The sequence below is a fragment of the Lycium ferocissimum genome, unplaced genomic scaffold (assembly GCF_029784015.1).
Source record: "Lycium ferocissimum isolate CSIRO_LF1 unplaced genomic scaffold, AGI_CSIRO_Lferr_CH_V1 ctg6676, whole genome shotgun sequence".
Taxonomy (NCBI): Eukaryota; Viridiplantae; Streptophyta; class Magnoliopsida; order Solanales; family Solanaceae; genus Lycium; species Lycium ferocissimum.
Genome location: NW_026726452.1, coordinates 19,127 through 32,779, shown reverse-complemented (window position 1 = coordinate 32,779; position 13,653 = coordinate 19,127). Strand labels below are relative to the sequence as shown.

The 13,653-nt window shown below is 39.7% G+C and overlaps 1 protein-coding gene across 1 annotated transcript; it reads right to left on the bottom strand.

Annotated features, from left to right (window-relative positions):
* Window positions 1–1,182: 1,182 nt before the first annotated feature.
* Window positions 1,183–6,841, bottom strand: LOC132045434 (uncharacterized). The gene is given in 6 exon segments (XM_059436014.1): window positions 1,183–4,485; window positions 4,487–4,549; window positions 4,682–4,810; window positions 4,997–5,259; window positions 5,261–5,649; window positions 5,652–6,841. Coding segments are annotated over 6 exon segments (4,659 nt in total). The 5' UTR covers window positions 6,730–6,841; the 3' UTR covers window positions 1,183–1,748.
* Window positions 6,842–13,653: the final 6,812 nt, after the last annotated feature.

Below are 13,653 nucleotides of genomic sequence, written 5' to 3'. Positions count from 1 at the left end.
CGAGGCTGATGGTGATCGACCGAATTCCTCAGAAACTATCTTTGCTTGCAAGAGACCTTGATCTTTCAATGCCCACCCTGACTATTTTGTATCCAGTATCATTTTGCGTATGCGGTGTAACCGATCTTATTCTTAGAGCAAATTTTGTTGTTGTGATCCTTCCCCCTAGTACCTCGAAATAATGCTTTGCTTTTTCGGGCAATTCACTTTTCTGGATAGATCACGAATGGCTTTATGCCGTTGCCGATGCGGTGCGTGCCCAGTAGTCTTTGCTCTATACCGCTAGGAAACTATAGTCAATTTTGCAGCCTTTTCTTTGCTCTTGAACTTGACACAAGATTATACCGAAAAGGACTCAAAGGACATACTAGAGATAAGGAGAAGAAAATGACAAATAAAATATAAAATAAAAATAAAAGGAGTTATGTTTAAACAAAAAGGTGTCCCTTTCGGGGAAAGAGGGAAGAGACTTATCTGGATGTATATTCCGACTTTAATGAATCATGACATGCATTTTGGACTGGACGCTTGATCCGTCTGAACTGTCTAAATCTCAAAATATAGTACCCTTCAATCCAAAACCGAGCTTTCTACCTAGATCGTGTTCATGCCGGAATAGAAGAAACTCATTCGATCAATGGTTCCCTTTGCGGGTCTTTACCAACTGACCTTTCCCCACTTACAATCATCTTATAGTGCCCTTGAGGGTTTTCACCGATAAGACCCTCTTTTTTTTTTTTTTTTTTTTTTTTTTTTTTTTGAACTCATTATCGCCTTATAGTGCCCATAAGGGTTTTCACTAGTGAGTCTCTCAGTTTTATTTTCTCCTTTGCATTCAAATAAAGCGTTGCGTACAGTACCAAAGTCGTGGCACGCTGATTTGGCATTCTCAAAGATCGATTAGAAGGTCTTAAAGGCAAAAAGAATCATAGATTGAATTACAACTTTGGAACCTTTTTATGAAATAAAAATTAAAAAAAATGTCCCGCTTTTTTGAAAAAAATGATGAATCCCGAAATAGGTCTTATCTTTGAATCGGGTCGAACGGAAATATGATTTTTTTTTTTTTCTTTTGAATGGTGGGACCGAACCCCGAAATAGGGCTGCCTACGTATCCTTTTAGGAATCAGGTCGAACGTAGTTCAATGAGCACATTTGATTGATTATTTTTTTTATTTTTTATTTTTTTTTGCGCTGCATTAGTTCCAAAGAGGGGAAAAAAAAAAAAAATGTGAATAAAGCTCAAAGGGGCTAGAAAAAAGGGTGACCGGTGTTTGGATAGTGAGAACGATAGCCTTTCGTCATCCCGAACTGAAAATGCCAAGTACCATAGCGTCGAAGTGAAAACATATTAAACATAATATCTTTTGACTGAGTCTGTGTTAACGGCTATGTCAGTCACCTTTCCCTCTATATCGGACAACTGCAAAGCTCCCTTTGACAACACCTGTTTGATAACATAAGGGCCCTGCCAGTTTGGGGCGAATTTTCCCCTCGCTTCTTCTTGGTGCGGAAGGATACGTTTCATAACAAGTTGGCCCACCTCAAAATGTCTTGGATGCACCTTCTTGTTGTAAGCGCGAGCCATCCTTTGCTGGTATAATTGGCCAAAACAAACTGCTGTCAACCGCTTTTCATCGATTAACGATAATTGTTCTAGTCTAGACTTGACCCATTCAGTGTCATCAATCTCTGCTTCAACAATGATTCGAAGAGAGGGGATCTCTACTTCTGCTGGTATGACCGCCTCACCCATAAACCAATAAGTAAGGAGTTGCGCCAACAGACGTGCGGATAGTCGTGCGGTATCCTAAAAGAGCAAAAGGCAATTTCTCTTGCCATTGCCTGGATCCTTGTATCATCTTCCTGAGGATCTTCTTGATGTTTTTGTTTGCAGCTTCAACAGCTCCATTGGCTTTAGGTCGATAAGGGGTAGAGTTGTGATGCACAATTTTAAACTGCTCACATACCTCCTTGATGAGATGACTATTAAGGTTGGCTGCATTGTCCGTGATAATGGTCTTTGGTATACCAAAACGACATATGATGTTAGAGTGAATAAAGTCTACCACCGCTTTCTTGGTGACTGATTTGAACGTAACAGCTTCTACCCATTTGGTGAAGTAGTCAATGGCAACTAAAATGAATCTGTGCCCATTAGAAGCTTTTGGCTCAATTGGCCCAATAACATCTAACCCCCAAGCTACGAAAGGCCAAGGAGCAGACATAGGGTGCAACTCCGAAGGGGGCGAATGAATCCGGTCACTGTGAATTTGGCATTGATGACACTTGCGAACAAAACGAAAACAATCTCGCTCCATGGTAAGCCAATAGTATCCTGCTCGAAGAATCTTCTTTGCTAGAACATAACCGTTCATGTGCGGGCCACATACTCCGGAGTGCACTTCAATCATGATCATTTCAGCTTCTTGAGTATTCACACATCTCAACAAATTCAAATCCGGGGTCCTTTTGTATAAGATCTCCCCACTCAGAAAGAAACCATTGGAAAGTCGCCTAATAGTTCTTTTTTGATCTCTATCGGCATGTATTGGATATTGTTGTGTTTTTAGGAATCTTTTGATATCGTGATACCATGGCTCACCATCTGGCTCTACTTCAATTGTATTGCAATAACCATGTTGATCCTTAATCTGAATCTCCAATGGATTAATGTAAGCATTGCCTGGATATGGAAGCATTGAGGCTAAAGTGGCCAAAGCATCAGCCAACTCATTGTGAAATCTGGGAATATATCTGAACTCAATTGACTTAAACCTTTTGCTGAGGTCCTCCAAACATTGTTTGTACGGAATGAGCTTGATGTCTCGAGTTTCCCATTCACCCTGAGCCTGCCGAATGAGTAAGTCAGAATCTCCAAAAACTATTAATTCATGTGCATCCAGATGTATTGCCATGTTTAAACCCATTATGCAAGCTTCATATTCCGCTGTATTATTGGTACAGAAGAAACGAAGTCGTGCCGTGGCGGGATAATGATGCCCCATTGGTGAAATAAGAATTGCCCCAATCCCGACACCTTTAATGTTGACCGCTCCATCAAAGTATAATTTCCAGACGTGACTGTCATTGCGAACTTCTTCCTCAACTGAATTAATCTCTTCGTCAGGAAAGTAAGTATTCAAAGGCTCATACTCATCGTCAACTGGGTTTTCTGCCAAATGATCGGCCAATGCTTGTGCTTTTATAGCGGTGCGGGTGACATAGACAATGTCGAACTCCGTAAGTAAAATCTGCCACTTTGCTAACCTTCCACTCGGCATAGGTTTCTGAAAGATATACTTCAAAGGATCCATTCGAGATATGAGGTGAGTCGTATAGGATGAAAGATAGTGCTTCAGTTTCTGGGCGACCCAAGTCAAAGCACAACACGTTCTTTCTAAAAATGTGTATTTTACCTCATAACTTGTGAACTTCTTGCTCAAATAATAGATCGCTTGTTCCTTCTTTCCTGTGGCATCATGTTGTCCTAGAACGCAACCAAAGGAATTATCCATCACTGATAGATACAAAAACAAAGGCCTACCCGGTTCTGGCGGGACAAGCACTGGAGGGTTAGATAAATATTCCTTAATTTTATCAAAAGCCTCTTGACACTCGTCTGTCCACTTGACAGCGGCATCCTTCTTTAACAACTTGAATATGGGCTCACATGTAGTGGTGAGCTGAGCGATGAACCTACTGATGTAGTTCAACCTACCAAGAAGACTCATGACTTCAGTTCTGTTCTTTGGTGGCGGTAATTCCCGAATGGCCTTTATCTTGGAGGGGTCTAATTCAATTCCTCGCCGACTAACTATAAACCCTAGAAGTTTCCCAGATGGAACTCCAAATGCACACTTGGCTGGATTGAGCTTGAGGTTGTACTTCCACAATCTTTCAAAGAACTTTCTCAGATCACGCACATGGTCAGCTTGAGTTTTGGACTTAATGATCACATCATCGACGTATACTTCAATTTCTTTATGCATCATGTCATGCAAGATAGTAGTCATAGCTCTCATGTAAGTTGCCCCTGCGTTCTTCAAACCAAATGGCATGACCCTATAACAGTAAGTACCCCATGGGGTGGTGAAGGCGGTCTTTTCTGCATCCTCTTCATCCATCAAAATTTGGTGATACCCAGCATAACAATCCACAAAAGATTGAATCTCGTGTTTGGCACAATTGTCAACAAGAATGTGAATGTTAGGCAAGGGAAAGTTGTCCTTTGGACTGGCTTTGTTCAAATCTCTATAGTCAACACAAACTCTGGTTTTCCCATCCTTCTTTGGTACGGGAACAACATTTGCCAGCCATGTAGTAAATCGAACGACCCTGATCACATTTGCACTCAATTGCTTCATGATTTCCTCTTTAATCTTATCACTCACCTCTTTCTTAAATTTTCTCTGCTTTTGTTGGACTGGTGGAAAATCGGGGTATGTAGGAAGTTTGTGCACTACCGATCAACGCTCAAACCCGCATGTCATCATAAGACCAAGCAAACACATCTTTATATTCAAACAAAACCTGGATTATGTCATCTCTAGTCTTTTGTTCGGCATGAATGCTTATCTTTGTTTTTCTAGTTTCATCAGAAGTTCCCAAATTAATTTCCTCGGTTTCATTTAGATTAGGCTTAGGCTTATTCTCAAATTGATCCAGTTCCCTCTTTATTTCTTCAAAAGCCTCTTCTTCATCATATTCATCAACCTCTTGATTCATTATTTCAAGATTAGACAGCTCTTTAAGATCTGGACGTGAATTCCGCATGCATGTCATGTTATTAAAGCCGGCGTTAACGAAACTGAAATGAAAATTAAATAACAAAATTAGGGAAAAGGAGAAGATAAAATTGACTAAGAAACTGGAACTTCATTTTATTGAATTGGAAAGGATAGAAGGGTTAACATTAGAGCATAGAAACTAAACTATTTGGATTACCACCCAGAGAATAATCCAAATATAGAAAAACAACAACAAAATAAACTACCAAGACTCCTTCTTTGTGGGGAGAGGAGTAGCTTCCCAGTTGGCGAGCTTGACTTCTGGGCCAATACGTTGCACATCTGCATGACTAGTGCCTTCACCAATCTGAACCATGTTTACTCCATAGAACATTTCTTTGAGACCTTGACATATTTCGGCCACGTCATCTTGGACAGACACGTCTTTACTCTCTTCAAAACGTGACCTAGTAAAGGACTTGGCAATGTGGGGAACGGGCTTTGGCAATTTCCAAACCTTATTTTTCTCGCTCTTTTGCCCATTTTCTGTCAGCATTAGTTGGCCTAAAACCCAAACCAAAAGTATCTTGATTACCAAATGGAGAGATAGGGTCAACAATTCCTTGCAATGACACCCCCAAACCCTTTCCTGGCTCATAACCATTTTGCAGCATTTGTGTAGCCACCATGATTGAAGTAGAGGATAGACGAGGCTCTAAGATAGGCTTCCCTTCCATAAACTGATCAGCTGCCACTATTTCAAAGGTCTGAAATACGAGGGATTCACAACCTTCCTTGGCCTCGACATATGGGACAGAAGGGTCTCTATATATTGAAAGATCATCTTCACCATGAACAATAATTTCTTGTTTCTCATATTCAAACTTGACCACTTGGTGTAAAGTAGATGGCACCGCTAAATCGCATGGATCCATGGCCTTCCTAAAAGCAAGTTGTAGGAAGTGTCCATGTCTATAACTTGGAATGTGATCCCAAAATCAACAGGTCCAATTTTTAAAGTAAGATCAATCTCACCAATGGTGTCTCTTTTTGCGCCATCGAAAGCTCGAACACACACATTGTTAGTACGAATTCTATCTGTGCTAATTTTCAAACTCTGCAAAGTAGAAAGGGGGCAAATGTCCACACCCGAGCCTCCGTCAATCATGACTCTTTTCACATAATGTTCTTCACATTTGACAGTTAAATGCAAAGCCTTATTATGTCCAGCTCCTTCCACAGGCAACTCATCGTCGGTGAAAGTGATTCTATTCACCTCAAATATTCTATTGGCCATCTTTTCCAGGTGACTTACAGTTGTTTTGTCCGAAACATGTGCCTCATTCAGAATTCTAATCAATGCTTGACAGTGCTCTTTAGAATGTATGAGCAAAGATAGCAATGAAATCTGAGCAGGAGTTTTTCTCAACTGATCAACAATAGAGTAATCCTGAACTTTCATCTTCTTCATGAACTCTTCAGCTTCTTCTTCAGTGATAGGTTTTTTCACCGAAAATTGGCTATCCCTGGCTTGTTTGGCTCTCCTTAATTCCTCTGGAGCATAACACCTTCCAGAACGCGTTAAGCCACCGGTTTCATCTATTTCTTCAACAATCTCCTTGCCCTTGTAAGTCACAGTGGTTTTGTTATAGTTCCATGGGACAGTTTTCATGTTTGTCACTGGAATTTGTGTCGTGTGCTTTATCACAATTGGTTCTGTCATCTTTCCTAAACCATTTTGGTTTTGACCAAACCTGGGAAAACCACTAGGAACATATAATTTTGGTCCAGTTACTAATGTCTCTTTTTTCTTTGTGGCTCCAGGAACATACAATATCAACTTCCCCGAGCCTTTGAGATTCGCATTAGAACTTGCACCTTTTACACACAACGGTGCTTCTTGTGCAGACTTTGTCGCCATACCCAACCCTTCTTTTAAGGTGTCAATTTCCATTATTGTTTTGCCTGTTTGCTTGTATTCCTTATCGTCACAGATCATCCCAATAACATGAGCATTGTTGTGAGCAGGAAGTGGGTTGTTGGTGACATTCGGAGCCTCTTCGTCATGTATTACAATTGCTTTCTCATCAATTAGCTTCTCAATGGCTCTCTTCAAAGTAAAACAATTTTCTGTGCTATGACCCTGAGCGTTAGAATGATACTCGCACTTGACAAAGGGGGTCAAAACCTCTTGCATTTGGGTTGACATTATACGACGTGATAGGTTCAATCAAACCCAATTGTATCAATTTCCTCAACAGGCTTGTGTATGATTCTCCAATTGGGGTGAAATTTTCCCTCTGTCTTTGTTCTCCTTACATAATCGGTCTTAGGACGTGGATTATAAGGTGCTTGAAAATTTTGTTGTTGGGGACGAAAGCCTTGTGGAGCGGCGCCCTCCATTGTTGGCGTTGAGGAGGTCGGGCATATGCACGGGTATTGAAAACCGTATATTGGGGTGGAGCAATTGAGTAGTGGGGATCCCGATGCGGATAAAAATATTGAGGTCGTTGGATTGTCCTCGTAAGATTTGGTGGTTTGTCCCCCTTTGAGCGACCGGACCCCGATGCCATCATGGATCCTTCTTCCTCTTTTTTTTTCGATTTCCAAAACCACCAGACCCATTTTGAATTGCTTGGGTGGTAGCCTTGAGTGCTACCTGACTCACAATTTTGCCGGACTTGATGCCATTTTCAACCATTTCCCCAACTTTAATTGCTTCTGCGAATGTCTTTCCCACCGTGGAAAGTAAATAGTGGAAGTAATCAGGTTCTTGTGCCTGGAGGAAAACATCAATCATTTCCGACTCCTTCATCGGCGGTTTGACCCTGGCAGCTTGTTCCCTCCACCTGATAGCATATTCTCTAAAACTCTCGGTAGGCTTTTTCTTCATACTGGCGAGAGAAGTGCGATCAGGCACAATATCAATGTTATACTGAAATTGTCGAACAAAATCTCCTGCCATGTCATCCCACGTAGGCCAATTAGAAATATCTTGATCGATGAACCATTCTGAGGCAATTCCCACTAGACTTTCTCCAAATATGCCATGAGTAATTCTTCCTTATTCCCCCCCCTCTTAGTTAGTTACAATACTTCTTCAAGTGTGCTACGGGGTCGCCGTTACCATCGTACTTCTCAAACTTCGGAGTCTTAAAACCAAGGGGCAAATGAACATTGGGGAACATGCATAAATCTCTGAATGAGACGCTTTTTGGACCTCCTAATCCTTGCATATTCCTCACACTTTGCTCTAGACTCTTCATTTTTCTAGCCATTTCTTCTTGTCCCTCATTCTTAGCAGTTTTCTCGATCTCGACGGGGGAACTATACTGCTGAAAGGGGTTATACGAGTCTGGGACTTTAAAAGTCAATTCGGAGAATAATATTGATCGTGGTGACCTTTAGATGGAGGCTCATTATTGGACTTCGTACCAATGTTGGTTGAGGGATTGTAGTAGTTTGTACGGTGGGGATGAAAAGTGGTTATTTCGTAGGGTGCATTTGGAGGGCGCACGGTGGAAGTTCCGAAGTGTTGGATATGTTAACATGTGGACCAAATCCGGGAGGAAAAAGTGGATCACTTGTCAGGTTTCAATGGGAATTGACATAGTCACATCCGGGAATCCAGGGATTGAAGATGGTGGAGCTTGCCCATTCATCCAAGCCTGGTACATGTCAGCCATTTGTTGTCTCAACATCCTTACTTCCTCTGCTGATGCTGATTCATGTTGAACCATCTGACCTCGAGACTCATCACCGTCTGACTCGTTTCCATCCTTATGGGCCATTATCCCCTTGCTTTTGGACCTTGTGTTATATTCGTGAGGAGCCAGTTCAACCACAAACCAACCACCTTATTATTTAAGACGAGAACAAACAAGTTAGGGTTTAGCATTTTGAAGATATTAATCACACGTTGTATGCCACGCACCTAAATTATTTCCCATCTAATATGAGCATCAGAAGGCTTTCATGTTTCATCCCGGCTTTTACGTGATTTTTTTTTTTTTTGTTATTATTTTTTTTTCCGGTGATTTTGAAGTATTTTGATCGAACCCATTAAGGGGTGCCTACGTATCATGTTAAACATGAATCAGATCATTACGTAGTTCATGAAAAAGAACAAATTTGGATTTTTTGAATCAACTAAAAATATTTTTATTGACTTTCAAATTAGTATTTTTCAATACAAAGATGTAAAGGAAAATAACCAAAAAGAAAGGCGCCATAGACTCAAAAAGACTAAATCAAAACTAGAACATCCAAAACAAGCTAAAAATAAAGACTCGAAAAGAGTCAGTCTTAAAATATAACTACTGAACTAAAACTCCTAATAATTATAACTAAACTTCAATCTTCGGAAATCTGCGATCTTCTATGTGAACCAATGCATATCTGCTCAAGGTGCTTCTGGCCCAGGCTGACCCCCTAACATGCGGTATATTTGCTTCAGTTCTACCGCAAAGTGGCGTGCAAAGGTAGGTACCTCTCTAGCAAATTGCTCATAATCCATCCCCGACGGTCCAGTGCAACTTTGAGCGAGTATGAACGGCTAAATTGTGGACATGTTCTCTAACATCTCGATAATTCCGCTCCGGTCTTGGACTTCTTTGCGGCGAGTATTGGCTATCTCTCTTATACCCCTCATTGTTCAATGCCAATTCAAGCTGGTTTCGGATCCTTGCTCGATCATTCATTAATTGGTTCCTTTCTACATCAAACCGAACTCTCTCTTTATCGAATTCAACTTGTTGTCGAGTTTGCAGGGCCAAGAATTGAGCTTTCTCCTCTTCAAAACGCGCTTTCTCCGCATTAAAGAAATCTTCCTTCTTATCGAGTTCCCTCTGTAGCACATCAACGGCTTCTCTAACAATGCCCAAATCCTCGTATAAGGTCTGAATTGTAGAGCGATGTTTCCTGTCAGCCGTTTTTTGGGCTGCCCTAACTTTAGCATCCATCTCTACCTCCATCTGGGCCAAATCCTCTCTGGCAGTTTTTAGTTCTTTATCGATAGCATGTAGAGTGGACTGATAGTTCTCTTCAACTTCAAGCCGAGCTTGCTTGATTCTAACCTCGACCTCTGCCTCCTTGTCTCTTGCCTCTTTTACAGACCCTTCAGGCCTAACCTTGAGGGGAGCTTGATCATGAAACCAGTGAAAGTACAAGAGATCTACCTCTCCTTGATCACGATCCTCTATCATAGTACTCAAACCTAGGACCCGATGGCCGCCCCAAATTCTTTAGCTTCTGATTCTCGACGCCGATCTTCTGATTTTACCTCCCATACAAAATTTTGCATGTTCTCAACAATAGGTACGATTTGCCTCCGACCCAGCTGGCGTAAAACCCGAAGTGGAGCATACGGCTGAAACCCTCTCGAGGCCCGTTAGAACAAAAAATGGCCGATAAGAAGACATGTAGATCACCTCGGCCAAGGAAACCAATGATAATTCCAAGTAATGCGAGAAGTTTGTCAACTCACGAAGATACTCGCCCAAGCCTTGACGCCCTCTCGGCAAATTTTTCCTTAATTCCTCCACCATTGTCTAGATGATCTAAGATATTGCTCTTCCAATCGATTTGAATTTTGACCGGTAATGATGGCGGTATAAGTGCTCTAGAAACCACACTTGTAATAAAGTGTTACAACCTTCAAAATATTTTTCACCCTCTCTCGCATTCGGTCAAAGCACGATATATATATCGCTAGGATCATTGGTAAGATGGTGGAATCTTCTCTCTTCATCATAGGCGTGACTATCCCAGACAAACGAATGTCGATTTTTCTGTCTCGTCTAGGAAAAACCATGGTTCCCAGGAATGCTACCATGAATGCTTCTTGCCTATGCTTTTCCCATGTGAAGTAGTGATTCCCATTTTTTAATTACTTTCCATATTGTAGAAATCCTTGTTTGTTTCCATATCTCGCATACAAGAATTCCAAAGTAACCCATCCATTGTCCAAACATGCCATACGAGGGTGGTTAAGGTGCATTTGCTCCAAAAATTTATTTCCACTAACATTTCTCGGAACTAGAGGCGTTTTGTTACGAAGGTTCTTTCCTAACCCCGTGAAACCACCTAGTTCTTCCAGTGTAGGAGTCAACTCAAAATCTCTAAAGCGGAAGACGTTGTTTGAAGAGTCCCAGAACGGAATTAAAGCCTCAATTAGGTCCCTGTCAGGGCTGATTCTCATAATATCTGTGAGAAATGCCAGATGTTTAAATATCGGGGTCTGTAGATAATGACCCATGTCGTTCCACCAAGCCAGGAGTAGCGGTGGGGTTTTGTCTGCAATCATAAACTCTGGGGGTTCATTGACTTCTTCAACTGCTTCATCCCTTGGCCTCTTATCACATCTCATGGGTATCATTTTTGCCTATTTAGAAAAATAAAAAGGACTTCGAATTAAGACCTAAACACACACAAAAAAAAAAAAAAAAAAAAAAAAAGTTAAAAAAAATGTAAAAAGTGGCTATTTTTCACAAAAACAACCCTTATATGCTTTTGTAGCAAGATTTTAGGGTTATCTTGGCAAAATCGGCCAGACGCGAAAACTAAAGTACAATAATAATTTTTTTTTTTTTAAAAAGGGTAGGCCGAACCTGAGGGAGGCTTCCTACAATAAAGAATTTTTTTTTTAATTTTACTTAAAAAAAACTCTTTTTTTTTTTTTTGCGAATTTTTTGTGAAAAGACAAAAGTCAAGATTCTTTCTGGTTGTTTTAAAAAAAAAATGGGTATATAATAGATCTCTTTCTTTGTTTTACTAATCATCCTAAAAGCCGATCAACAATGAACAACCATTCCAAATAATATTGCAAATAGCACATATGATGCACATGTTGGTCAAGAGAAACAGGTGCCTGTCTTAGACGGACTCGGCCCCTATGCCGAGCCCCACTAGGTCAAATGCAAGTGATGCAAACAAAGCGCGGCCTATTAGGTATACCATGTCTGTGTTCCAGTTCTACTAAGGTTAAACCTAATGGAGAAAGGTATCTAGACTGGCTGTAAAACGAGCGGACGACTCGAGTCGGGCGAGGGACAATGTACCGGTAGCAGCGCTTTCCGGTTTTGTTGTGGGTCCTCCCCATCCTAAAAATGTGTGACTATAAATCCTTCACCAGGGACCAAGAGCCCACTGGCTTTATCTCAGCAGAAGTGGGGTGCGTAGTCGCAATTTCCGTTTTTGTGGCAAAAATGTATTATTGAGGACTCAGAGGGGGTGCGCGAGAGAAGACAAATATATTGCAGTTCAATAATATCAAAGCAGTAAATAAGCAGGCATAGAGCACATTAGTCCCATATATACAAAATATCCAAGAAAAAAAAAAAAATAAATAAAAGCCAAACATAAGTTAATATACAAAGCTCGAATTCTGGTTATTCCCCAGCGGAGTCGCCATCTGTCACACCCCTCTTTTTTTTCGTAAATAAAAATAAATTTATTTGTTTTTTGATTAAAAGGGTTTTTCCAATTAAGGTGACATTTTGAGAAGGGATTATTTATTTATTACAGAGTCGCCACTTGGAATTGAGTTTTGGTGTTTCAAGTCACCTTATTGAATCCCTAATCAAAAGAAAATGACTCTTTATCTTTGGTGCGCGAAAACAAAAGTTCGAGTAAGGAATTCTGTTGACCGGGGAGAAGGTATTAGGCATTCCCCAAGTCCCGTGGTTCTAGCACGGTCGCTTTTACCGACTAATGTTGAGCTTAAACCAATCTTGGATAAAATCATGCTTGCCTTAATTCTAGTTTGCCCAATTAATTCGCTTTGAACATAATGACTTATATTTTTGGTCATGCCTCACTCCCTCATATGTATTCCTTTCGCTCTTTTCCTTTTATTATTTTATGGGACAACAAGATTGAAATAATTCACATCTCATTTCGGTCATCTCTAACTTATTTAATTGGGTCTTAAAATGGACCATTAACATAATTATCACTTAAATTAATTAACTATAAACTTTTATACCTTAGCAGGAATGGGTTGTCGACTACCTCTTAAATTTTTTTTTTTTTTTTTTACTCATATAACATGTATTATATATATTATTATACCATGTATATATCCACTATTGTAGTATCATTATATATTCATTCTACGCATATATTTGACTATAACATGTATAATACTGTGTATATAGTTAATTTATTAACACTACAAGTTTGAAATTCTACCATTCTCATTCTAATTCATGGCAGAAATTAAATTTCAAATGGTCAGTAGTCCACGAAGTTATTTAACTCTAACATTCAAAACAATTAACAGATCATAAAAAAGTATGCATCATTTAATGAGAAAACATCAATCCCAAAAATATGATACAGATCCAATTCTAAATCAGATCAGCAAGAGTACATTATTTTTTCTAGCTGAAGCCAAAATACACTACTTGCTAAAATACATATACAGTGCTAATTCAACACATACACATTCCATCTTTATTGTTTACACATCACCATATATAATAACTTAAGGACTCCTGTTTTTTTCGTAACTACATATATATTTTTTTGTTTCTTTTTAAGAAAAATAGCACACGTACTCATCAAGGAACCATGTTTAATATCAATATTATTAATTATCAAAATAAATAGTACTCTCTCATAATAAAGAACTGTTGCCCTTATGGCATTAATGAACCAAGAAAAACAACTAAAACGCAAAGTTTGGAGAGGTTCCTAATCATGAATTAAAAAGGGATCTCGCACACACAATTGCAATAAGATGAGATAAAGACAAAAATGAAACTGAGTCTATATTAAACAATTTAAGTCGAACAACAAACGTTAACCATTGAGTAAACTTATCAAAAACCTTATGTGCAAAAGTAAAAACATATTCGGAGAGCTAGAGAAAAATTGGACCTTATTTCTCTTCAGTAATACAACGAGAAGATAGCCGTGAATC